The sequence below is a fragment of the Sardina pilchardus genome, chromosome 11 (genome assembly GCF_963854185.1).
Source record: "Sardina pilchardus chromosome 11, fSarPil1.1, whole genome shotgun sequence".
NCBI lineage: Eukaryota > Metazoa > Chordata > Actinopteri > Clupeiformes > Clupeidae > Sardina > Sardina pilchardus.
This window is the reverse complement of record NC_085004.1, coordinates 12338959-12363262: the sequence shown is the minus strand read 5'-3', so window position 1 is coordinate 12363262 and position 24304 is coordinate 12338959. Positions and strand designations below refer to the sequence as shown.

At 48.0% G+C, this 24304-nt stretch overlaps 1 protein-coding gene across 6 annotated transcripts in view; it reads left to right on the top strand.

Annotated features, from left to right (window-relative positions):
- Nucleotides 1-788: 788 nt before the first annotated feature.
- The window catches only part of madd (MAP-kinase activating death domain), a 61587-nt gene continuing 38071 nt past the window's right edge, over nt 789-24304 (top strand). For 5 of the 6 annotated variants that reach the window (XM_062548612.1, XM_062548613.1, XM_062548616.1 and 2 more), the window contains exons 1-8: nt 789-1134; nt 8539-8753; nt 9411-9688; nt 10308-10620; nt 18483-18792; nt 20294-20425; nt 20843-20956; nt 21871-21951. In XM_062548612.1, coding sequence (XP_062404596.1) covers nt 8695-8753; nt 9411-9688; nt 10308-10620; nt 18483-18792; nt 20294-20425; nt 20843-20956; nt 21871-21951 — 1287 coding nt within the window. In that variant the 5' untranslated portion in view covers nt 789-1134; nt 8539-8694. The remainder of the gene's footprint in view (nt 1135-8538; nt 8754-9410; nt 9689-10307; nt 10621-18482; nt 18793-20293; nt 20426-20842; nt 20957-21870; nt 21952-24304) is intronic. The other variant, XM_062548610.1, reaches the window with a different exon arrangement.

Genomic DNA, 24304 nt, shown 5'->3' with positions numbered 1-24304 from the left:
TGGAGAACAATTTGCACTCAGCAGCCCGAAAGCTGTGCGTGGGATGCATGTGTACTTTCCAACATGACCATGAGCTGAAGCACAAGGCCAAGTCAACCTTTCAGCAGAAATAAGTCTGGAGTTCTGGAGTGGCCATCACAGTCTCCTGACCTCAATATCATTGAGCCACTTTGGGAAGACTTCAAACATGCAGTTCATGAAGGACAACCCTCAAATGCACATAACAGGACCTGGAAACCCAGCTGAGAAAATAAAAGAACATCCACAACTGTAAGTCACAGAAGACGTCAGTGATGCTGTAGGTGACAACACAGAATGAGGAACTAGTCTGTAAACTATACAACCTTGATTATCTAATTATTTTTCTTTATTGTTATGTTTTGTTTAATGATTGAACTATTATGTGATGTCTTATGGTTTAATTCATCTCATAGCATAAAACTAATGTTTAATGTTTTGCCTTAGGCCTATCTCTTGTGTTTTCTTTGAATAATTACATTTAGTTTGATGGTATAATTAACTACCTATCTTATCTAACATTGAAATGAACGAGTTCCTGCCTTGAAGTCAGACAGCGTCCCGGGGAGTGTGTGACTATGGAGGGCGCTGTTCGCAATATTATAGGCTGGGAAATAGAGTCTAACAAACAGCATTTTGTCAGACCGAGAAACCATCGGCACATATTAAATCAATTTAGATAAATGTTTTATTACTCTCTTAATAAAATAACCAAATCGATCGGCTTCACGTGTGTGCGCATCCTTTTAAACGCGAAGGCGTGCCTTCAAGCGGATGGGACACAACCCTGCTCAATGAATCGTACATTCTGCCCCCTTCAGCTGTAATGCGGAACTCCGTCCGTGCGCTCAGAGAGGGTTTGGGATGGAAACGAATGTTGTTGTCAGCCGTCAAATGCGACATCATTGGTAAAGAAGACGCCAACGAGCGGATGTTATTGGGTGTAGATGTGTAGATTGTATTGCACTGTGAAATGAGAATGTCACTGATAATATCAAAAGAGAAGATCTAATTTCTGCCAATTGCCTTCCTCTTTACCTGCGGGGTCAACGGAGTAGCTTGGTACAGTGCTAGCTTGTCAGAGGAGAGAGCCTGTCAAACAGCTTGCATCTCGAGGTAAGGATATACTCATTTTTAAAACTATATTAGCTATTAGACCTGTAGGCTATACCTACTATAAATCTCTGTATATGTAGTAACAGTGTTAACATTAGTAGACTGGAAAGCTAGCTAACATGACTTGCTCTGAAATGGCTTGCTTGGATAGCTTATGTTACAATGACAAAATTAGCTAGTCGCATGGAGGATATCATGCTACTGTCATCGTAAGGAACATAAACAGTGAAGGACAGATGGCTATGTTAATTGTGTGATCTTGTATATGAATAACTTGACACGCCTAGCATCCTAGCTAATGTCACAGACGGTGCAAATGCTGACAGGCAAGCTAGGCTAATGGCTGCTATTTGCGCTGGCCACTGCGAGTTAGCTTGGTCGGATAATCTTTAGCTTGTAAACTAAGCTATGTTGCTCGGTGTGTAGCCTACGCAAGAAGGACCATTTGCAACCATCATCTCCTACCACCACCACCACCATCATCATCATTACTGTTACAGTACGCGCTGACACGTCTCATGTCATCGTGAGTCAGTGCGTGGATCTGTCAACCAAAAGCAGTTAATGCTGGGCTAGCTATGTGGGTCCTCGGCTCTGGCACAATTAAATGATTTTATAAGTCAGACTCATGTAGACATCGGTTTATTTGCTAGCAAGCTACATCTCTGACACTAATGCCCTTGCCTCTTCACTGTCTATCCTTACGTGAGGCAAGGGCACCCAACCAGCTCCCAGTTGCACAGTCCCATAATCATGGACAAGGGTAATAGGCAACGTTATGACCTGAAGCTGTCATTTGCTGTCATCAATCTCCTGTCTTCGATTTTTGCTCTAAAAATGACATATTATCAACACACTCAGATTATGTGGAAACCATAACACGCACGCACTTGATACGAAGTTATTTATCATAGGATCAGGACATCCTTGCACGTTTATTTCGACGTATTTGTTCAATAATAGATCTATTTGAAAACCATCATGTTGTAACAGCTGCTCTTGAAGTCGTTTCACGTTCAATTCGGAATCGATCATTTTCAGACTAGAGATGTGGGGTGACCTGCTGTATTTATCATGAATCACAAGCTTATAGTCCATATCTCAAAACATGGTGAGCTTTCTTCGAAAAGACCCAAAGTGAAAATAGATGTTGGCTGGCGTGTGTGGTTGTTTTGACGTGCTGAGGGTCCGTCCATCGTTTCGGCGTGCTGTGTCATTGTGAGGTCAAAGCTGATGGCTGCGTGAGGGGGCTCCTCAGGCCTGCTGCCCCATCCCGTGGGCAACACCTCCCCCCTTTAGATTCAGTCATGCTTCTCTCTCGGCCTCCTCCTTTGATGACACAGCCCTTTGATGAAACCCTGTATGAATTCTCATCCAGACCGTTTGGAATATTCAGAGGTCCGCTTGCTAAGTGACATCCATATTTGATGTGGTTTGAATAATTCACAGGAAGGCCTTGGTCAGTAATTTAGACGGTCTGCTCATTTACTGACCGCTCGTCTTTAATGTCACGAGGAACAATGCAATGTTCCGAAAAGATGAGGGTTGTCACTAGAAATGTTGGACCCTTTAAAGAACACAGGCCTAGCCTGATATTGTAACTCCCATTGATGGGAATGTTGGCTAATGTATGTTCTAAATGGCCCCGTGTCAATATAAGGCACTGGGAAGTCGGTGCCCTTGGCCACGACTCTAACGCCTCACGAGAACCGTGGAATATGGAGATATTGAGTTGCCTGGCCAGTTTCTAGAAGAGGAAACTGAATGAGAAATTGTCTTAAAAGATCATATCTTATCAGAGTCAGATCAGAATGCAATCAGAAGACACATTCTCTCATGCAGCCTGAGCGTGGAAATTACTGGGGTGAAGTCTGGATGTCTGAAGCAAAGATTGTAAGCGCATCGTGACTGGTCTAGTGGTGTGCTTGGCAGGAGATGCTAGCCAGCTCAGCAGTCGGCTTCCTGTGTCTCTCAATGGCATCTGGACCTCCTTGCCTTGATGAAAACGCTAGTGATTTTTTGTAGTATATTTTTGGTCTGATAGGACAGTGAAGACTGAAGAGTGAACGTGACAGAAAGGGTGGGGGGAGAAATAGAGATGGTTGGGATTGGGAAATGAACGTGGGTCGGAAGTCTAGTCCTCATGGACACTTGGACCTGAATGTGACACGAACGGATGCAATAGTTCCCCCATTCTGACACGTCTGAATAGCTTCTTGATTGGGCTGCCCATGGTTCAGTGTGTAGCAATGGCCTAAGCCTATAAGCCTATTTACTATTATGTTATAGCATAGTACAGTGTGTGTGTGTGTGTGTGTGTGTGTGTGTGTGTGTGTATGTGTGCTCAGCTGAACTCTTTAGGTTATGTGCATCGGCCCTTGAAGCTACCAGCCTGGCCTGCCAGGAGTAGCCTAACCCTCTCTAATAAGGATCATAGTGGGAGAGCACCTGCGGACCAGTTAGATGAAGGCCACTGGTTGAGACAGGGCTCCACTCTTCACACACACACACACACACACACACACACACACACACACACACACACACACACACACACACACACACACACACACACACACACACACACACACACGTGCTGCTGTGAACCAGATATCTCAGCCCAGGTCTAGGGGCCAGCCTCTGCCTCTTCCTCTTCCACTGTCTCTTCCTCTTCCTCACCACCTGCTCTGCACAGGCTCCCCATTGGCCAGCTGTTGAATAGGTGCCAATGAGCATTTGTAAAGGGTGTTGATAGAGGGAGATCAAAACACAGGCCTGCCTCACTGGTCTGACGGTTGGTGTGCCAGCTTTTGGAGCTATCGCTTCACGCAATCTTCCATTTTGAAAAGGATATTATTCAGGCTGCCTGCTATGTGCCAGTCGAGAGCGAGAGAGCGGTTAATCTTCCCATGGATGCTGCGGGCTCGTAAACAGTGTGTGGATTCACCTTTTGCAGCCGAGCGCATGTTTGTCTTTCAGGGTGGAGCAATTAGGTAGCTGACCTCTCTGTTTGCAGAGCTCATAGCTCACACTCATATAAGGAGGCCCAGCAGGTGGCCAATGCACTGATGTGGGTCTTTCCCTTCAGACGGATTTTTCAGCAGTCTTAATGAGCTGCTTAATTCAGTGTAATTGAATTAATTGAGCTCTGTTGTTAGCCTCATTTGCCTGCAGAACTACCAGACCTGAACCATTCAAAGTGACTGGGAGAGTGTCTTTGGAGTGGGAAAGGACTTCCTTATATCCGGAGAAATTACTATAGATACAGGCTATTTCTAGGTCTGTATCATTCTATCTATAGAAGATATAGTAATGGAACATGCATTCTAGTTGTTTCTGGATATTACCGGTCTGAACAGGTACAGTTTTCTCCTTTTAACAGACCCTTAGCTGATGTGCGTTGTTTGTACCCATGGTTAGATTCTGGCTTCCTTTTTTTACCCGTTACTCATTCAAATGGCTTGTGTAATGCGATTGCAGATAAGCTGTGTGTGGACGAGGCTTCGCTTCGCTCTCTGTGTCGAAAACGTTGATGGGGACTTTTTTTTCTGAAGCGCTGAGTGGCCGTGTGAATGGTGGTGGCTGAGGGCTCCTGATGGGACCCGCTGATTAAGGGGAAGTTGCTGTGTCTGACTCTGTTGGCCGCTCCGAGAGGTGCCGAGCAGGTTCTGTGCGCTCAGTCTCCAGGCCTCTGCTCGTGAATGGCCGTTGGAGGTCTGCCGTGTCTTCGGCACGTCTGTGATTGGTGCGATGCTACCTAGTGTACTACTCTGATTAGGTAGGGATTTCAGGGTCTCTGTCTTAAGTTGCTGGTTTGGTCCGGGGCATTGTCTGCCTATAAATAGCCGTCACAGCTGGTCCGTGGAAAGCAGGTTGGGTTGCCACGGTGACCATGCCGAATCTCATTACCCCGGGGGGGACGATAGTAGTGTCATGGGCGGAGCTGGTGATTGCAGGGGAAGTTGATCATGTGGGCGCCTCATAACACACACACACACACACACACACACAAACACTTCTCTCTCTCTCTCTCTCTCTCTCTCTCTCTGTGGAAATCCTCATTCCCGTATGTGCTCAGCACTTTCTTATTAAGCCAGTCTCTCGAGTCAAAGGCGCAATCCCCTCAGAGCGAGGATGAGGAGCAGATCATCATGGCTGTAAACAAAGGGATTGTTGTCTCGGGGCTGTGGCATGGCCTCTCTCTCTTGTTTAGAGACACAGAGAGCACAGAGCTGTGTGCTAGCTCATTAAGTGTCTCTTCCTCATAAGTGGAGTTAGAGGAGGGAGCTGTTTTCAGTGGCAATAACTTGTATAAACAATAATGCCTGCTAATTAGAAAAGGGAATGTAAGGGGTGATTTGACAATTGACTATTTAAGTTGGCGCACCTAGATGAAGAGACTTAGTGAAGGCTAGGTTACCGAATGGATGACATTTGAAATATTGAAGATTTTCTGATTCTTATCATAGTCTCTAAATCTGTAGCTGGAAAGCATTATCTGACACAATCTCTGTAGAGCAATGGAAAACTCTGCGACTTGCTTTAAAAAAAATACTCTAGTTGGACAACAGGGTCAAGAATTGATAATTCCTCAGAATATGACTGGACGTTGGTAGCCCACTGCTCTCTCAGTCTGAGAGGAAAGGTCTCACCTCAGAGACAACGCGTTAGTGTCCTTTCACCGTCTTTCCGGATGCTGTGCTCCGAGAGACTCAAGCGAATGAATAAGTAGATGAAGTGGTTGTGCTGAGGTCCTGACATCCCAGGATATATCACGGACACTGATCAGACGAGGAGGCGTGTTCTGTGGACACATTACTTATGAACCCGGGGCCCACAGCAATCACTCTTCACGCCTCTTCACTCCCCCTCAATGCTTTGATACGTCAGGTGTGTGTGTGTGTGTGTGTGTGTGTGTGTGTGTGTGTGTGTGAGAGAGAGATAGGGACACCTGTATGAAGAAATGCTTCCCCCAGCAGAAGGAGCTGCTCATTTAATCGCTGAGTCAAGCGTTCATCTCTGATTGTAGTGGTCAGCGAGCGAGATTAATGCCCTCGTCTGGACGGCTGCTCGCGCAGCGGCCTGCTGACTCAACGCGCGGCAGAGTCTTGATTTAACCCCCCGTCTCCGATCATTTACCCCTCGCAGTTCCTCATCCGGGCATCAGAGGTGTCGCCGAGCGAGCGCGTGCTCTTGGAGAGAGGAGCAGACTGAGACAGCAAAAGCAGTGGAGAAGGAGTCTCTTCTCTTCTTCTCTTCTTTTCTTCTCTTCTCTTCTCTTCTCTTCTCTTCTCTTCTCTTTGCTTCCCTTCTCTTCTCTTCTTTTCTTTTCTCTTCTCTTCTCTTCTCTCGTTCCCAAAAGAGACTTTTTCAGTGAGTCACTGCCACCTGTGAGTCAGTGTTTTTCACTTGTCGGTTTTTCCTCGGTGAAAGCTCTGGTGCTGTGGTGACGCCGGCGGGCTAAGTGAGTTAGCGCTCACTTCTCTCGCTCCTGCGCTGCCTGCCGGCGTGACAGCTGGGTGCTTTTTTTTTGACGGGGGCTTTTTTTTCGCCGCTCTGACTCTTGTTGTTGTTGGCTCAGCAGAGCAGGTTGTCGGGCGAGCCTGGCGCTAATCTCGCCGGCTGAGCCCGAACGCCTTCCTCCGTCCTCCCGGGGCCGCGGGCCCGGCACAGAGCGGAGCGGAGCGGGGAGGTTAATGCGTCCTCATCCCCCCGGTGACAGCCAGGGTCCTCCTGCCAGACGGGCCGGGCCGCGCCACACCGCAACCCACACCGCACCGAGCTGTGTAGAGCAGAGCAGAGCAGAGCAGAGCAGAACAGAGCAGAGCTGCAGCACGTAGACCAGATTATCAACACAGGAACAGCAGGGCCTCCGGCCACACAGGCCACACAACAGCAGGCCCAGACCACAGCCTGTGTGTGTGTGTGTGTGTGTGTGTGTGTGTGTGTGTGTGTGTGTGTGTGTGTGTGTGTGTGTGTACATGCGTGCGTGCGTGCGTGCGTGTGCATGTGTCTCTCCCTCTCTCTCTGTGTGTGTACAAGGTGGCGGGTGGCTCCTGTGTAGGGGGATAAATGCTCCCAAACCAGGACGCGATGCATCTCTGTGTGTGTGTGTGTGAGTGAGTGATTTTGTGTTTTGGAAAAGGTTGGGTACTGTCAGCTGTGGAACAAATAAAGAGGCATGGAAAGGAGCATAAAAATGACCTTTTGTACAAACATCAGAGCTATCTAAAGAGAAATGCGATATGTCTGGGGTGAAGGCCTCAGCTTGACGCTTCCGTCGGCCCTCATTGATATCTCCATTAAAGCAGCTTCAAGAAGGACACCCTTTCCCAGTCTCCCTGCTGGGCAAATGAATAATGTTTCCAAATCTCCACCTTTTCCATTTCAGCTCATGTTATTTAGATGATGTGGATCAGAGGATGGAAGAGAGCCTAATAGGCCTGAACATCTCTTGAGCTTTGCGTCAGAGGGAGGCACTCCAGCAGAGCACCCCTAATTAGGGCTGCCGCAATGAGTTCTGTGGTCTTATGACTGTGTCTCATTTAAAAGCCAAAGAGAGAGCAGTTATTACCAAGCAGACTGCGTAAAGCGAAGGTGCCGAGATGAAAGCTTCTGGGCAGAGAGAGCACCGGAAAGCACCTCTTAAATCAGAGCGTGTTGCTAGCGGCTCTGTTCAGCCAAGAGCTGAGAAGATCTCGGAGCATACAGGAGATGTGGAGTTTAGTGAGTGTGTGCTCCTGTGACAGCATGTGGTCTCACACACAGCCGCTTTCTGCTCAGACTCCTTAGCGTAGAGGACACACCAGCGTGTGTGTTTACGCTGGCTGTTGAGCCTCGTGTCAGGAGTGGTTAAGAGCCAGAGAGAGCACGGGGAAGGCCTGTTGGCATTTAGAGCAGAGAGGACCGGGTGAGGAGTGGGGGCCATTTGCTGTAAGCTTTAATGGCACAGGAATACACTGCATGAATGATCAATTATAGGACATGAACCTATGAATTATGAAAAGGACCCATGAGATGAGTCTTTGTAGTTACCTCCGCCAAAGAGGTTATGTTTTCATCGGGCTTTGTTTTTATGTTTGTTTGTTTCTTTGTTTACCTGTTAGCAAGATAACTCAAAAAGTTATGGATGGATTCCAAAAGAAAGGTCTGAAATGTCCCAAGGAAGAAGCCATTTAATTTTGGGAGTGATCCGGATCACCGTCTGGATCCAGGAGGCGATTATGTTTTCGTTTGGCGGATGTCTGCGCTCTCGGAGTGCTTTTCTAGTTAGTTATGAAGTAACTAAAGCTGAATGTTATCAACTGCGTTTGAAAAGAGGTCACTGCAGACTGTAACCTCACTGTGGTGGTCAGTGGCGGTCAGTGGCAAAGCTAATGTGTCCTGTCTGCTCTCTTCCTCCAGGAAGTCCCGCTCGTTTCCAGCACGCTGCCTCAGGGCACCATGATTAGGGGCGACCCAGCTGTCCCACGTCACTCCTAGCTCAGCGCCAGCTCCTGATTGGACACCGTCTCTGTTGCGCCCCGGTTGCCATGACTTAGAGAAGGTTCCGGATCAAAGATGGAGAAAAAGAAGATGTGCCCCCGCCTGCTGGACTACCTGGTGGTAGTCGGAGCCAGGTACGTACACCTTTTCATTTCACCTGAAGAGTGCCAGGTTGGGGTGTGTGCTGTACATCACGTCACAACTATTTGCAATTATGTGCCCTCGGTTTCAGAATGTTATTATGCAGCTAAGGAGTGGGGAAGGGATGGGTTTGTGTGTGTGTGTGTGTGTGTGTGTGTGTGTGTGTGTGTGTGTGTGTGTGTGTGTGTGTGTGTGCGTACGCAGTGTGTGTGTGTGCGTGCGTGCATGTGTGCCTGTGCTTGATTACACAGACAGACAGGCAGGCTACTTTGTTGCAGGTATTATTTGTTTGTTTAGACTACTGTATGTGCACCTGTTGTTTGGACTTAGTCATGCGATGGAGCTTTCATCACCCCACTTGTCTGTGTGTCTATCTCTCTCTCTCTCTGTTTCTGCCGGTCTCTTTCTTTGTCTCACTCTCTCTCTCTGCCCCTCTGTCTCTGTCTCTCTCTCTGCCTGTCTGTCTGTCTCTCTCTCTTTCTGCTCCTGTCTCTCTCTCTTTTTCCCTCTCTCTCTCTGCCTGTCTTTCTCTCCCTCTCTCTCTCTCTGTTTCTGCCTGTTTCTCTCTGTCTCGCTCTCTGTCTCTCTCTCTGCTTTTCTGTCTCTCTCTCTCTTTCTCTCTCTCTCCCTCTCTCTACCGCCCCCTACAGGCAGCCGTGCAGTGACAGCGTGGCCCAGACCCCCCAGCTGCTGCGGCGCTACCCTCTGGAGGACCACCCGGAGTTCCCACTGCCGCCGGACGTGGTGTTCTTCTGCCAGCCCGAGGGCTGCCTGAGCATCCGCCAGCGCCGCGTCAGCCTCCGCGACGACGCCTCCTTCGTCTTCACCCTCACCGACAAGGACTCGGGCGTCACGCGCTACGGCATCTGCGTCAACTTCTACCGCTCCTTCCAGCGGGGACACCACAGACCCCGGACAGAGGCCAGAGGTGGGTGCGCTGGACACTCGAGTGACCGCTGAGGACTCTGAGTATTATGGCCTGTGCCGATTCAAAGTGATTCGGCCTGTACTGGCTGCTGGATTCAGTGCAGTGTAGTAATCGCCATGAGGAGCATGCAAGCTCTCGTAGCAGTGGCAAGTCCTAGGAAACAATGGGTTTCACGTTACCATTGTGCCATTGTGTCCGAAAGCCTCATTACACATACATTCCATGTACATATTGCACATACATTACAAATATAACATACCATTTACGATGTTGATGGTGAAAGCTCATAACCTCCCTATACCTATAGACCCTTTCAACTGCATAAACAAACATGTGTCTGTTTGGTTCCCATGGCATAGAAACATTGAGCTGATGGTATCTTGGGACAAACTATAATTTAAAAAGCAACTTTTGAAGCTGACATTTTGCAGAGCATTACGCTAAAGTCAGTTTAATTTTCGTTTCAAAGTATCTAAATTGGTTTTGACTGTTTCAATCGGAAACCCTCTATTACCGCCTACAATTTCTTTTATTGTGTTAGACTGCTGTTGTTTGTGGTCTTTGGTTTGTCACGGAGTTGTCTCAAAATGGAGATTGACTCGTGGCTTTGCGTCCTCAGGAGACAAGGCTGCCCCGACGACAGAGATGGGGGTGGAGGCCACGGAGAAGACGGAGCTGTCCTCCGCCGACGAGACCGCGCCGGACTCCGTGGCCCCTCCGGGCGAGACGGGCCCCGCCAAGTCGCCCCGGCCCAAGCGCGGGGGTCGCGTGGCCCCCCGGAGTCGCAACAGCACCCTGACGTCGCTCTGCATCCTCAGCCACTACCCCTTCTTCTCCACCTTCCGCGAGTGTCTCTACATCCTCAAGCGCATGGTGGACTGCTGCAGCCAGAGGCTCAACCAGCGCGCCGGCCTGCCCAAGGGCACACAGAGGTCAGTCAGTCAGTCAGTACGTTGCGCGGCACAGAGGTCCATCCACTTTGCTTGGTTTGTTTTGACATTATAATTGGTCTGCTGTGTGTGAAGTACATTGCAGATGGCATTAGGTATGTGGTTACAACTGGCAATGTTGAATCAGCTTTTGTGAGAGCTTTTGCGTTATCTGAGGCACTGGGGGATGATTTGGCTTTTCCAAGTAAACGTTTTTGCAAAATCTCACCTTAAATAATATATTTGGGCCAAGTAATATGATTTGGGTATAAACAATTAGTTTAGTATTTGGCAGCATCAGTCACCTTAAGAATGTCTACATGTAGTGGTAGCCTAGGGCTTCAGTACTTTGCATTGAGTAAGCGTCACTCCCTAGCCTTAGTGTCCGTGCTACCATTATCTTCCATGCCTGATGTCATTGCCATTGCTAGTCTGGTGCAAGACTGTTCTTATTGACACAAAGCAGGTTATACATGCAATTCCAGTTTTTAATTTGTACTGGCCATATTAGCCTACCTCCAACTAGAAAGCACAACTCTGTTTGAAATGACATAACAGATTAATAAGATTTAGGGGAAGTGTGTAGTGTGACATGCTATTTAGATTATCTTAAGTGGTTGGTCATAAGGTTCCATTACTTGTTGACCATGTTAAGGTCTTGAGTTCTAAACATTATTTATCATATGCTTCTTTGGCTTTGCATGTTAAGGTCTTGAGTTCTAAACATTATTTTTCATATGCTTTGTTGGCTTTGCATCTTAAGGTATTGAGTTCTAGACATTATTTTTCATATGCTGCGTTGGGTTTCGCATGTTACGGTCTTGAGTTCTAAACATTATTTTTCATTTGCTTCGTTTGCTTCGCCTAGCTGGTTAAGGGGAGAGAAAAGCCCACTCACAGCATACTAAAGCCTCAGCTTTGTAGCAGCTTTTGAGAAGCAGCTGTATCTGTGTGGGACTGGGCAACTTATGCTTTCCAGTGCTCAGATGCAAGAAGAGCACAGTCTGTGTCTGTGTGTGTATGTTTGTGTGTGTGTGTGTGTGTCTGTGTCTGAGTCTGTGCATGCGTGCATGAGTGTGAATGGAAGGTGTGATGTTATTCCTCTCTCCTGAGCGCGGCTCTTCCCAAGGCTGCTTATGTAACCCTGCCTGCCACAGTGCGGAAGACGCGGAGCTTCGGCGGGGCCCCTTCCTGGAGCACTGAAAATAGAACGCGGATGGATAATTGTGCCAGGCGCCTTCTGTATTTTCTGCTGGTGTTGGGAGAGAAACACTCACTCCTCACGCTGGAGAGACCTGTCCTCTCCTCCACATCCGTGTGGCATCAAACGATGTAGCGTGTGTTAACCCTTCCCCCACTCTCCCACCACTTGCCTTCTCCTCCAGCCTTTTTTCCTCTCCATATCCTCCTCTCCTCTGGTTACCTAGCAACCACTCTGATGGCAGTGCGCAAATCAAGATATTGAGGCGGAATTTGTTTACAATCACACACATACACCCCACACCCCCCCCCCCCCCCCCCAGCCCAGTACCCCATGCCCAATAAATGTAGCTCTTTTAAGGATTAGCATGAAGCGCTCCCTTTTGTGCTAATGTTTACTGGTATGTTGCTATGAAGTTTGTCATTAAGAAGAAAAATGGGCAACAGCTTTCGGAGGCGCCTAGCTAGGGAAATAATCAGCAAAGAGCTTTATTAAGCTCGATAGTTAACGGGATTGCATTGTTTTGATGTGAGTGCTCGGTGGTGTAATTGTATGGTAACTAGATCACATTTTCCCTTATAAAGACATCAAGCCAATTTACCGGGGTCTTTACGGGAATGGTGCTTTTGCCCAGGATTTAATTCGCCATCCATTGGCAGCCGCTCGCCGCTGACAGATTTCAGCAATTTTGGCGTTGGTGTTTCTATTAAGAGGCAGTGCAGTGCAGTGCAGTACAGTGTGTGCGGTCAGCGTGTTCTGGTTCAAATGGTTCCCGTAGGCTCCTGCCGTGAACTCCGCCTGGCCCGCGCGGTCACAGGGATGAGTAAGAGCGACCTCGGTGTGTGTGTGTGTGTGTGTGTGTGTGTCCGTCCGCCGCAGTAGCCGCTTCCAGTGTGTGCCTCAGGCATACGCACACACACACACACAAATGCACAAATGCGCGCACACACACACACACAAGCACACACAAACACACAGACAAAAGCACACACGCACACACACACACACACACACACGGGTGCTCCATCCAACCACTCCGTTGTGTCTTACATAAGCACGTTATTCATCCTCAAACAGGTTTTCTTCTGCCCAGTCCAAACACGGCGTCGTTGTTGTTGCACTGCAAAGACTCAAAGCGGAAGCACATTATTTAATGGTGGAAAAACAAACACGGCTCCCCTGCTTCCCTCTTGTGTGTCGTTCTCTAGAGACTGATTGCCCTCTCCTGCCTCATCGGCTCGCCGTTCCCACCACGGCCTTTGTGTGTTTGCATCGCCGACGCCGCGTCATTCCACGTCATTATTTATCCAAATACTGTTACGCAGCACTTGTGGAAAGCACTCCACGCGCCGGTTGCATCGACGTACCAATTCGGAAAAACCCCAGTGGACACTCGCGCTCGTAAATACCAAGCTGTTGTCTCTGGACGCTGGCCTCCTTTTGACTCGCTGAGCCTTTGACCTTCTCACATCCCAGTGTTTGCTGGCTAGGAATGGCATGGGTCAGCCTGCCACGTGCGAGGTCGTGAGGTCAGTCGTCACGGCAATCTGCCGGTGACCTCTGAGTGGCTTCTGACGTCCACCACATGACCGCTGGATGACAGACAGGGCTATGCCATCAGACTTAATGATGTGATGACCCCCAAGTGCTGTGGCATCTCAGCATGACGAGAGAGAGAGAGGGAGGGAAGGGGGGGGGGGGAGAGACAGGAAGAGGCAGGCATAGTGGCCTCTTCTTTGTGAATATTTCTCCTAGAAGCTGATTTCGTATTGTAAATGTGCTGGTTTTACAGGACCGTACAGCCTGTGTGCTGGTGTGTGCCCCTCATGTGGTCATGATATATTTGTACTGGCCAACTCAAGTCAAGCCACGCGCTCCAGGTCCACCATGTTCAAAATGATTTAGCTGAAATCCACTTTTAAAACGAAACCTAATAAATTAGAGAGAGAGAAAGAGAGAGAGTGACAGAGAGAGAGAGATTTAACCAGCCGTGAAACTGAATGTCAGAGAAAATGATAGAGGGTGAGATAATGCGTGTGCGTGTGCGTGTGCGCGTGCGCGTAAAGATACTGTATACCAAAGTGAAACATGAGATCCAATCACAAAGAAGTACAATCAAGATACAGGGTTTAATTAGGCTGTACAGGAGAGAGGCACAAACGAAGCACAGTGTACTCCAGAATGTGCGTCTCTGATTTGAGCACACAAACACATACACAAACACACACACTGAGAGAAAATGAGTGTGTTTGTGTGTGTGTGTGTTTGTTGTAGAGATGGAGAGAGAGGTGCAGACTGTGTATGTGTGTATGTTTGTTGTAGAGTTAGAGAGAGAGATACAGAGTGTGTGTGTGTGTGTGTGTGTGTGTGTGTGTGTGTGTGTGTGTGTGTGTGTGTGTGTGTGTGTGTGTGTGTGTGTGTGTGTGTGTGTGTGTGTGTGTGTGTGTGTGTGTGTGTGTGTGTGTGTGTGTGTGTGTGTGTGTGTGTGTGTGTGTGTGTGTGTGTCTGTGTTGTAGAGACGAGCCGTCTTACGTAACTCTTGGTTGTCTGGAGCAGCCTGGGTGACAGATTGAGGTCGTTGGCTGTCCTGCGGGACCGGCTGGGAGAGGTGGGAGGTTTGTACAGATGAGAATACGACGTCCGCGTCCGCGCGCTCACACAGCCGTCGTCCGTTAAAGCGTCCCCAGCTCCAGGCCTGCTCAAGCACCAGTCTGCCATAATTGGATAGAGCTCCTCTAGGACTGTGCCTGGCACATCAAACGCAGTGTAGCAGTCAGCCAAATTCAACTTCGTTATCACCAATTTTGAAGCGACGCTGAGAGATTCTGCTTATGCATGGTATAGATTAATCTGCTGTGCCTTTAGTCTGTCTTTCTGTTCTTTTTCAGCTCTTAATTTGTAGAGTCATCTTCATCATCGATCAGCTTTGATGCTAGTAGTCATATTGTAGTGTGAGCAAACAGGAGTTCATTTTCGAATAGAATATCTTTATTTGTTATTGTAACAGATACAATGAATTTAGGTACAGTCCTTGTCAAGTGGCAGACATCATTGTGGTAGTATTTTTTCTACCCATTTGTCTAAAACCAACAAAAAGGCCTCATTTCTGTGACGTTAACGACATTGATTAGCCTGGCTAGCGCCACCACTTCTCAATGAGACGTGGTCGGGAAACCTAATTTTCTCATATTTGAAAAAATGCCCAGATCCGATTATTGGGCGCCACGGATGTCTATCAAATGCGTCTGTGCATTTGTAGTCTTGCTTTCCTCCCTGTTCTGTGATTGGTCCCCTATCTGAGACAAAAATTTGGGGCTGTAGTTTCCAGGCTGAATCAAATTGCGCGCAAGGCAGCATGGGAACACCCAGACTAAGCATTGATAGTGCGTTCCTGTTAACACACATCGCCAGTGTTAAAGACTCCAGTCACCTGCAAGTTGGTGTGGCAGAAGACTGAAAAAGGTTTGAAGCTGTGATATTAAAGGCGCACTAAGCGATCCTGAGTAACGTCACTTCTGTTGATGTTCAAACAAAACAGATAGCCTAGCTCACCACTCCCTCCCTCCCGCGCAACTGAAACTCTCCTAAAAGCGCAAACTGGTCAGTGATTTGCTGCAACAGTGTGTTATGTTTATATGGTCCAGATTGGCCCAGGTTGTTTTTGTTGTTGTTTTTGGAGCCTGGGATGTCCACAGAGACCATAGTTTTTTTTAACAGTGTATTCAGGGCACAGGCAGCTAGAGGATGGTGAGGTGATGTTTGCAGTATGTGACAAAATATGTTTTAGCCTAGAAACCACTTACAGCACCTTTTAAGGTCAAAGAACTGGGCTACTTTGTGTTACTTTAATGTTTAGTGTAAGTGGCCTCTCAGTGGCCTAGTATTGAGCAATGACTGCCCTCTGCTCTACGGATCACGGTCTGTGTGTGTGTGTGTGTGTGTGTGTTTCAGTGGTTGGTCTTCTCTGTGGGTCAGGCCTGTGTGTGTATGTGTTCGAGCAGTGGCTGGTCTTGTCTATGGGTCAGGCCCGTGTGTGTGTGTTCGAGCAGTGGCTGGTCTGCTTTGTGAGGCACAGGCCGGCAACTGCGTGTGTGTTTGTCAGCCTCTCCCTCTGGGTCTTTATTAGTGCTGAATAATAGTAATTAGCCAGAGAGCAGAGACCCCCACTGTGGCCATCTGGAGCAATTGATGCTCTTACGGTCCCTTCTCCACTAAAAGAGGAGAGAGAGAGAGCGCTATAGCAACAGAGTGCTGCTCACTGCTCTTCCAAGAGAAAACTCAAACGGCTTTATCGTCCTTAAATTTGAGCTTCAGATACTTTTACTGGATAAATGTTTAGTTTACAGTGCAGCCTTCCTGAATATTTTAGTGCAAGTCTTTATGAAGTGGCAATGCAGTGTATCACAAATGAAAATCTATAATCGGCATGGAGAGAAATGCAGTAGAGGGCCCTCTCCTTTCTGTGATGGTTTCAGTATGTTGGACTTGCAGAATCAAGGTATTCTACATCCTTCCAGCCTCTCTTAGTATCCCTTTGGTAGGGCTGCGCAATTATCGCAATCACAATTGTAATGACAATATGAACACAATTACAGTACCTCATCGCAAAGCTACAAATAGTGCACAGTGAATTTGAGTCACGTTTCCGACTCCATTTCAGCCTCCTTTACTATCTATGCCGCTTCTGGTTGAAGGGTGTGCGTAGAGTGTGAGGGGCACAGACATTCTGATTAGTGAGCTTTAGAGTTGCTCAGGAGCGGCACAAATTAAAGAGACATTTGGAAATATTGAACTGAATCCATTCATTGACATATCGCAAATCGCAAATATCTGTCAGAATAATCGCAATGAGATATTTTCACCAAATCGTACAGCCCTACTCTTTAGTATTTATGGTCATGTGGGGTTTTGTATATTTTGCCACACTCTAGAACCTTCTATATATTAGCTTCTTGCTAGCTGCTGGTTTACCACTGATGATGATGGCGGTGGATCTGCATACTGGTGCACGTCAGTACTCGTGCACTGACGCTTGCCACGCACATCAGTGCCGGCAATTTTACATGACAAACATGTGAAAATAATGAATTTCACAGAGTGGCGCAGACAAAAATAGAACTGAATCGCAATCGTCACGGTGCCGGCGGCGTCAGAATCGGATGCTGGTGTGCATGTGTTTGATGGAACACAATGGTATCTAATGTAATCAACCATCAAAAGCCGAGTGCGCTCATATCAGCATCTACAGTACGTGTGTGGAGCTTCTCAACCTGCTGCCCCACAGCTGCTTCACTAGTAGTAATAATAGCCTGGCCTTCTGCCAGTGAGTTAGCACAGGTGTGGAGATTACATTAGGCCTGTCCCCGGGGAGACGGACTACAGTACAACCATAAGCCATGTCATTTGGAAGCCTTAGGTGCTCTACAGCCCATATGGGCATGTAGGTTAACATCCGAATGCTACCATATGATTCACAACCACATGCGCTGAATTGGAGGAGGTTTGAAAATGGTGTACCTGTTGGATATAAATGTGAAAATGACAAAAAAAACACGTTGCATTGTTCTTAGTCCCCTGGTTAATAAGGTAGTGATTGGTTGGCTTGCCAGGTTAGTAAGGGAGTGATTGGTTGTCGTGCCAGGTTAGTAAGGTCGTGATTGGTTGTCAGGTTAGTAAGGTAGTGATTGCCATTAGGACAAATCTTTAGGGGGATATTTAGGATGAGATTGCTGTCTGAATGGAAAGGCCTGTTAAACAAAGCCACTATACAGTAAGGAGTGAATACTAAGTATGTTCAGTGCCTTGCCTAATCGGTGGTATGAGAAAATGAAATATGATCTGTATGCACTGGTTGTTCAGAATCTCCATCCTAAGCAAGGCTCAACCCCAGATGGCCTATTTGAATAGAGCTGTATGTATGCAGTGTTCTTGTAAGTGAAGGACCTGACTGAGAGCACGTATCCTATAAATACCAGTGCTATTTTTAAACCTCCTCACTTAGGGGCCTGATAATTCCAAGGTTGGGGGCTTTGTTTGTGTGCTCAGTGCATGCTGTATGCTAGCGTTCTCAGTGGATGTCCTTATGCTAGCGTGCTCAGTGCATGCTGTATGCTAGTGTGCTCAGTGCATGCCTGTATGCTAGTGCATGCTCTCTCTCGCTCTGTCTTTCTCTCTTTCCCACCCACCCACTCCATTGCTCACTCTCTCTTTCCTCACTCCTCCTCTCTGTCTTTTTAGGTCCTCTTATCTCACCCCCCCCCCCTCACTTTCAGTTCCCTTTCTAAATCTCCATCCATCTCATTTCTGTCTCTCTCTCGCTGTCTCTCTCTTCTCTCTCACCCCATCCTCACTTGAACTTGGATACAATCTGTGCATGGCCTACACACTGTTTATTCTTTGTAAATGATGTTTGCATTATCTCATCAGTACAGGGAGTCACCAGCAGCTGGAACAGAATCCCTGATGTCTGTTTAAACATCTGACCAATTATTCTGATTCTGATTCTCTCTCTCCCTCCCTCTCTCTCTCTCTCTACCTCTCTCTCCCTCTCTCTTCCTCTCCCTCTCTCTCTTTCTCTTTCTTTCTTTCTTTCTTTCTCTCTCTCTCTCTCTCGCCCTCTCTCTTTCTCTCCCTCTCTCCCTCTCTCTCCCTCTCTCCCCATCAGGGACACCATGTGGCGCATGTTCACGGGCGCCCTGTCCTCGGAGGAGAAGGAGAAAGGCAGCCCTCCGCTGGCGGACCTGCGCGAGATCGAGTCGTGGGTGTACCGGCTGCTGCGCTCGCCCGTGCCCGTGGCCGGCCAGCGGCGCGTGGACGTGGAGGTGCTGCCGCACGAGCTGCAGCCGGCGCTCACCTTCGCCCTGCCCGACTCCTCGCGCTTCTGCATGGTGGACTTCCCGCTGCACCTGCCCCTGGAGCTGCTCGGGGTGGACGCCTGTCTCATGGTGCTCAGCTGCATCCTGCTGGAGCACAAGGTAACGGGTTCTGGACACATGCGTGTGTGAAACATGGAGATGCGTGTACCTCGAGCACAAGGTAGAATGTTCTGGACACATGCGTGAAATGTGGGGATGGTTGTACATCGAGCACAAGGTAGAATGTTCTGGACACATGTGTGAAATGTGGGGATGGTTGTACTTCGAGCACAAGGTAGAATGTTCTGGAAACATGCGTAAAATGTGGTATGGTTGTAAGTCGAGCACAAGGTAGAATGTTCTGGAGACATGTGTGAAATATGGGGATGTGTGTTCCGCACTGGAAACGGCAATGAACTATCATACAGGCTAAAGAGACCCAAGAGATGAATCATCCATTATACATGTGGTTATACTGTAACCATATGTGCCGCGCCGAAAACGGCAGAAACCATTAAATATATTCTATATGCTTGTGCACAAAAAGCTGTTTTCTTAGATATTCTGCAATGCTCACCCTCTACGTAGCGATGAAGTTCCTTGCTTGGAGATGACATAAATCGGGTGTCAGAGCGTCCCAGCAAAATCAATAACAACCCCCCCCCCCCTCCCTCCCCACACACACACACACACACACACACACACGCTCACAGTCTGCATCTCTCTCCAACTCTCCAACAAAAATACACACACACACACACACAGTCTGCACCTCACTCTCCATCTCTACAACACACACACACACACACACACACACACACACACACACACACAGCCACATGCCCACAAACCCAGCAGATATTAATGAGGACACACCACACGTGTCCCACAAGGTCTCCCGCTGCTCTTTGTTATGGCCGTTGACCGGCGTGACCTCGACTGACTGTGGTCCATTCCCCAAGTGCGTCTAAAGAGCGTGCGCGCTGCGTGTCATTGGCGCGGATGCCTGTGCTGAGCACAGCGGCCCGAGTGCCCTTGAGATGAGAGCATGACTCCGCTAATGCGCTAATGTGGAGCACTCGCGGGTCACCGGGCTTCTCGCCGATAAAGAACACACGACGAGCGGCCCTCTTGTGGCCGAGCGGCAGCACGCTATGACGGCAAATGCCTTGAAGGACACAGCTACTCTGCCTCTCACACCAAAGACAGCAGCGCTTACTCATCCTCTGGTGCTGCTCTCCCTTCTAGGTGTCTGTGCTCCTGAGATATTGTTGATGTGTTTGACATACACACACACACACACACACACACACACACACACACACATGTGTTTGCAATAATGTGTTTGGCAGTATTTGAGGAATGTTACAAAAATTAAGATTTTTTATTTTGGTATTTAGGAGGTCTATATATTTATTCTAATTGATCTGTACTCGCAATTCGATTATCTGTCAGTGATGTTACGTTGCCGTTGCTCCTTGGTGCTGTAATATAACAGTGATAAAACTGTAATGTAGTGGTTGTTGTTATATATGCTATTTGTCTGAAGCGTAATTGTGTGTGTCCCTGTGTGTCCCTGTGTGTCCCTGTGTGTGTGTGTGTGTCCCTGTCCTCTGCTCAGGTGGTCCTTCAGTCGCGGGACTACAACGCTCTGTCCATGAGCGTGATGGCGTTCGTGGCCATGATCTACCCGCTGGAGTACATGTTCCCGGTCATCCCGCTGCTGCCCACGTGCATGGCCTCCGCAGAGCAGGTAGGAAGCACTCCGCTACTCCGCTGCATGGGCCCACTCGCCCGCTAATGCACAACGCAGCCGCAGCTGAATTAATGAGGCCAGCTTTTGCAAATGGCAGCATAGCAATGAAGATTAATGTGGAGATGGATGTTATTTATAACCTGGATGCTGTTTTATAACTGTTGTCTCGGCAATGGGCGAGACGTTTTTGCAAAAACATAATTTCATCTGTTATTGTCATGCCCTAATAAGCATAGAAATCCATAATAATCTGTGTGGTTGGTGACAAGTGGGACAAATGCGGTCGTCGGTCTGCTGAATTATTTTGTTGTAATGATGCGTTCAAATCTAGTTTGTTTATTCGTGGAGTACAGTGGCGTAGTGTAATGTGTTGTGTGGTTAATGCCCCCCTCCCCTCTGTGATTTGCCTCACAGCTCCTTCTTGCCCCCACCCCCTACATCATTGGCGTGCCAGCGTCCTTCTTCTTGTACAAGGCCGAGTTCAGGATGCCAGACGACGTGTGGCTGGTTGATCTCGACAGCAACAGGGTTGGTACTCTAGTCCAGGAGCAGTGTGTGTGTGTGGGATGTACACCTCGTGTTTGATTCCATGCATGTCTTCTTGTTCATGCAGTGTGTGTTAGTGACGCACACCTCGTGTTTTATTCCATATGTGACCACTTGTTCATGTCAAGTTACTAGCCTAACGTACTTACCCGTGTTGGTAAAAGTATGGCAGATGAAAGTGAGACATGAGATCCAGTCACAGAGAAGCACAATCAAGATGCAGAGTTGAATTGGGCTGTAAACAGGATATACAGGAGGCACTCACAAAGCACAATGCACTCCAGAATATGCGTCTCTGACTTGACACAGAATTATCCAGGGTGTAATTACACAACAGCAAAGGTTATATTATATTATAGATTAGATAATCATACAGTAACAGTGTCAGTCAGGAGACATCCAGGCCACTACCCTAGCCAATTGCTTTAATGCAAAACAAACAACCAGAAGTGATAGCAACCCTGACGGCGTACATTATCCAAGGTCGGGACAGATATCCTACAGGGTCATGACGTAGGAGCATACTTTTAGTGTCAAACTGACCTACTAATGAGAAATGCAGAACATTGGAATATTGGACACAATGCACAACATTAACGCACCTGTTGGAATATTGGCCCTTATGCTCTATTCCACTTTCCCTCACCTGCTAAGGTCCACATTTCTAGTGCACACTTGAGCTTGTGAACTTTCTGCAACTAATGTGCACTCAGTGATGCACATCCACCAATGCCTCAACTTGGTCCTATCATCCTTTATTTAGGCAGCAGACAAACATATCAGCACAAATCAAATAAACAAATAAGCACAGTTGCTTTTTATCTCTTCTCAGTCTTATGTTGTCACATGTCACATTGTTTGTTTGTTTGTTTTTTTGTGTGTTTGTTTGCGTCCAGGTGATCAGACCCACCAATGCGGAGATCCTCCCCCCTCTCCCTGAGCCCGAGTCGTCGGAGCTCAAGAAACACCTGAAGCAGGTACAGCACTCACCCGTGCCTCTTTCTCTCTCTATCTCTCTCTCTCTTCCTCTCTCTCTCACTCTCTTTCTCTCTCTCTCTCCCTCTCTTCCTCTTTCTCTTTCTTACTCACTCACTTACTCACTCTCTGTTTTGCTCTCTCTTTCTGACTCATACTCTCCTTTTCTCTCATTCCTACTCTCCTCTCTCTCTCTCTCTCTCTCTCTCTCTCCATGTTTGCTCATTATTGTCGGCTGATGACACAGTTGGCCCCGTGGCCACCGCTGCTCTGATAATATTGTGAGCGGCTGTTGAAACGGTCTCTCTGAGAGAGGCGTGCCCACGGCCGCCCTGTCATGCCCGCTCATGTGGGCGAGCTGGAGCCGAGCTGAGCTGAGCTGAATCCCTGTGTAGTGCTGACACTTTGCCAAGGCTTCATTAGCATCAGGTGATTTGGCCCTGCACAGCATCCTATTGACCTAGACAACACACTGCAGCACCACGAGCAAGGCGGACTGATGATCCACCTTTTTTATTTTTGGCCGTGGAACAAAAGAATAAAGAGACGCGGCGTGTGCGTCTTTTTGTTTGTTTGTTTTGGTTATATTCTGACATATTTCCCCCGGCCCAGAAAAGTACTGGGGGGGAAAAAAGCTACGGGGTTATTATGTATTTATGTGTTCTCTCTGTTCAAATGTGTTGTTGAGTTATTGTTGCCTTTGCCTTAACCACAAAGTGTTCTCTCCCTCTTCTTCCCTTCCAGCTCCTGCAGGTAAAATGTGAAAGTGGGACGTGCAGTGGTGGACCCCAGTCCTAACTGTAGTCTCTCTGTACTAATCCACAGCCCACACCCCAATGGTTGAACCACTGTAGAAGTGTAGAACATGGGACTGATTCAAAGACCGCTCATATCTAACCAGAGCTAGACACTTTTAGTTCTTCTTCATTTCTAACATTTTCTCTAGTCTTATTTTGAAACACTTATTTGGCATTGCGTTGTTTGAGAACGCATTAACTGCTGTAGATAGATGCTTACTAATTTGCCAGTGGCACTCACAGTTAATGTGGCCAATGGATGCGCTCTGAATCAGACCCAATGAAGTAGAGATTTGCCGTTGTGATTCCGTAGCCCCTCCCCCTAGTGCTGTGTGTAGATGGACTCCACAGTAGATTCCCTGACTGAGAGTACTGTGTGTGTGTGTGTGTGTGTGTTTGTGTGTGTGTGTGTGTGTGTGTGTGTGTGTGTGTGTGTGTGTGTGTGTGTGTGCGTGTGTCTGTGTGTGTGTGTGTGTGTGTGTGTGTGTGTGTGTCTGGCTGGCTGCAGGTAAGAGAGCGTGAATGTTTCTGACCAACCCCACCTTTTTACTAGAAACAGACAGAATGTCTCTGCTGTGTACCACTAAGAGAAATGTCACAGGCACACACAAAAGACTCTTCAAATGCCTCTATTGCAGTAATTTACAGCGCCGGTAATTTGTCGCTGTTGTGTGTCTGCTCCCGCGTCTAAGAATAGCGCTCCGGCAGGGCAAACATTAGCGCTGAAATGAGTCGTCTCTAGCGCTGGGAGATGGAAGTGGTGCATTGTGGGTCTTTTCTCTCCTCCGCTCCTCCACGCTGAGAACAGCGGTATAATGACGCCTGTGTGATTGTCATCTGCTAGTCCTGTTTGTGCTCCACCCCACCCCTACCCTCCCCCACCCACTGGTTGCCCCTGGGGCTAATCATGAGCTGCCCAGTCTTTTAAAGTGGCTGACTGGTCTGCTCTGTCCATCTGTCCTGCAGTGGGTCCGTGTGTGTCCAGTCCACCCCTGGGACTGCCCTCTGTGCACTGTGCTGCTTTGTGTTCTCTCGTCTGTGTCCCGACGGACCAAAAGGGTGGTTTGCCACACATACATGGATCAAGCCTAGTCCTGGACTAGAAGCTTTTTTTTGTTTTCAGTGGAGATTTTCCATTGAAATTCTGTTAGTCCAAGTCGGGTTTAATTCATGTACTGGAACAGCAGCCTCAGGAGTCTAACTATTGGTCTGTCCATGTGTTTGTCTGCCTGTTTTTACCTCTCTAGTCAGTCAGTCAGTCAGTCAGTCAGTCAGTCACACTCACACTCACACTCACACTCACACTCACACTCACACTCACACTCACTCACTCACACACACCCCTGGCTCACTCACTCACTCACTCACTCACTCACACACACCCCTGACTCACTCACTCACTCACTCACACACATCCCTGGCTCACTCACACTCACTCTCACTCACACTCACTCTCACTCACTGTGTCGTTTGGTCTCCTTCTCTCTCTCTTGTGTACTCTGTCTCACGCCTCCTTCACTTCCTCTCACCCTCCCATGTGTTTGTCCTGTGTGTCCCA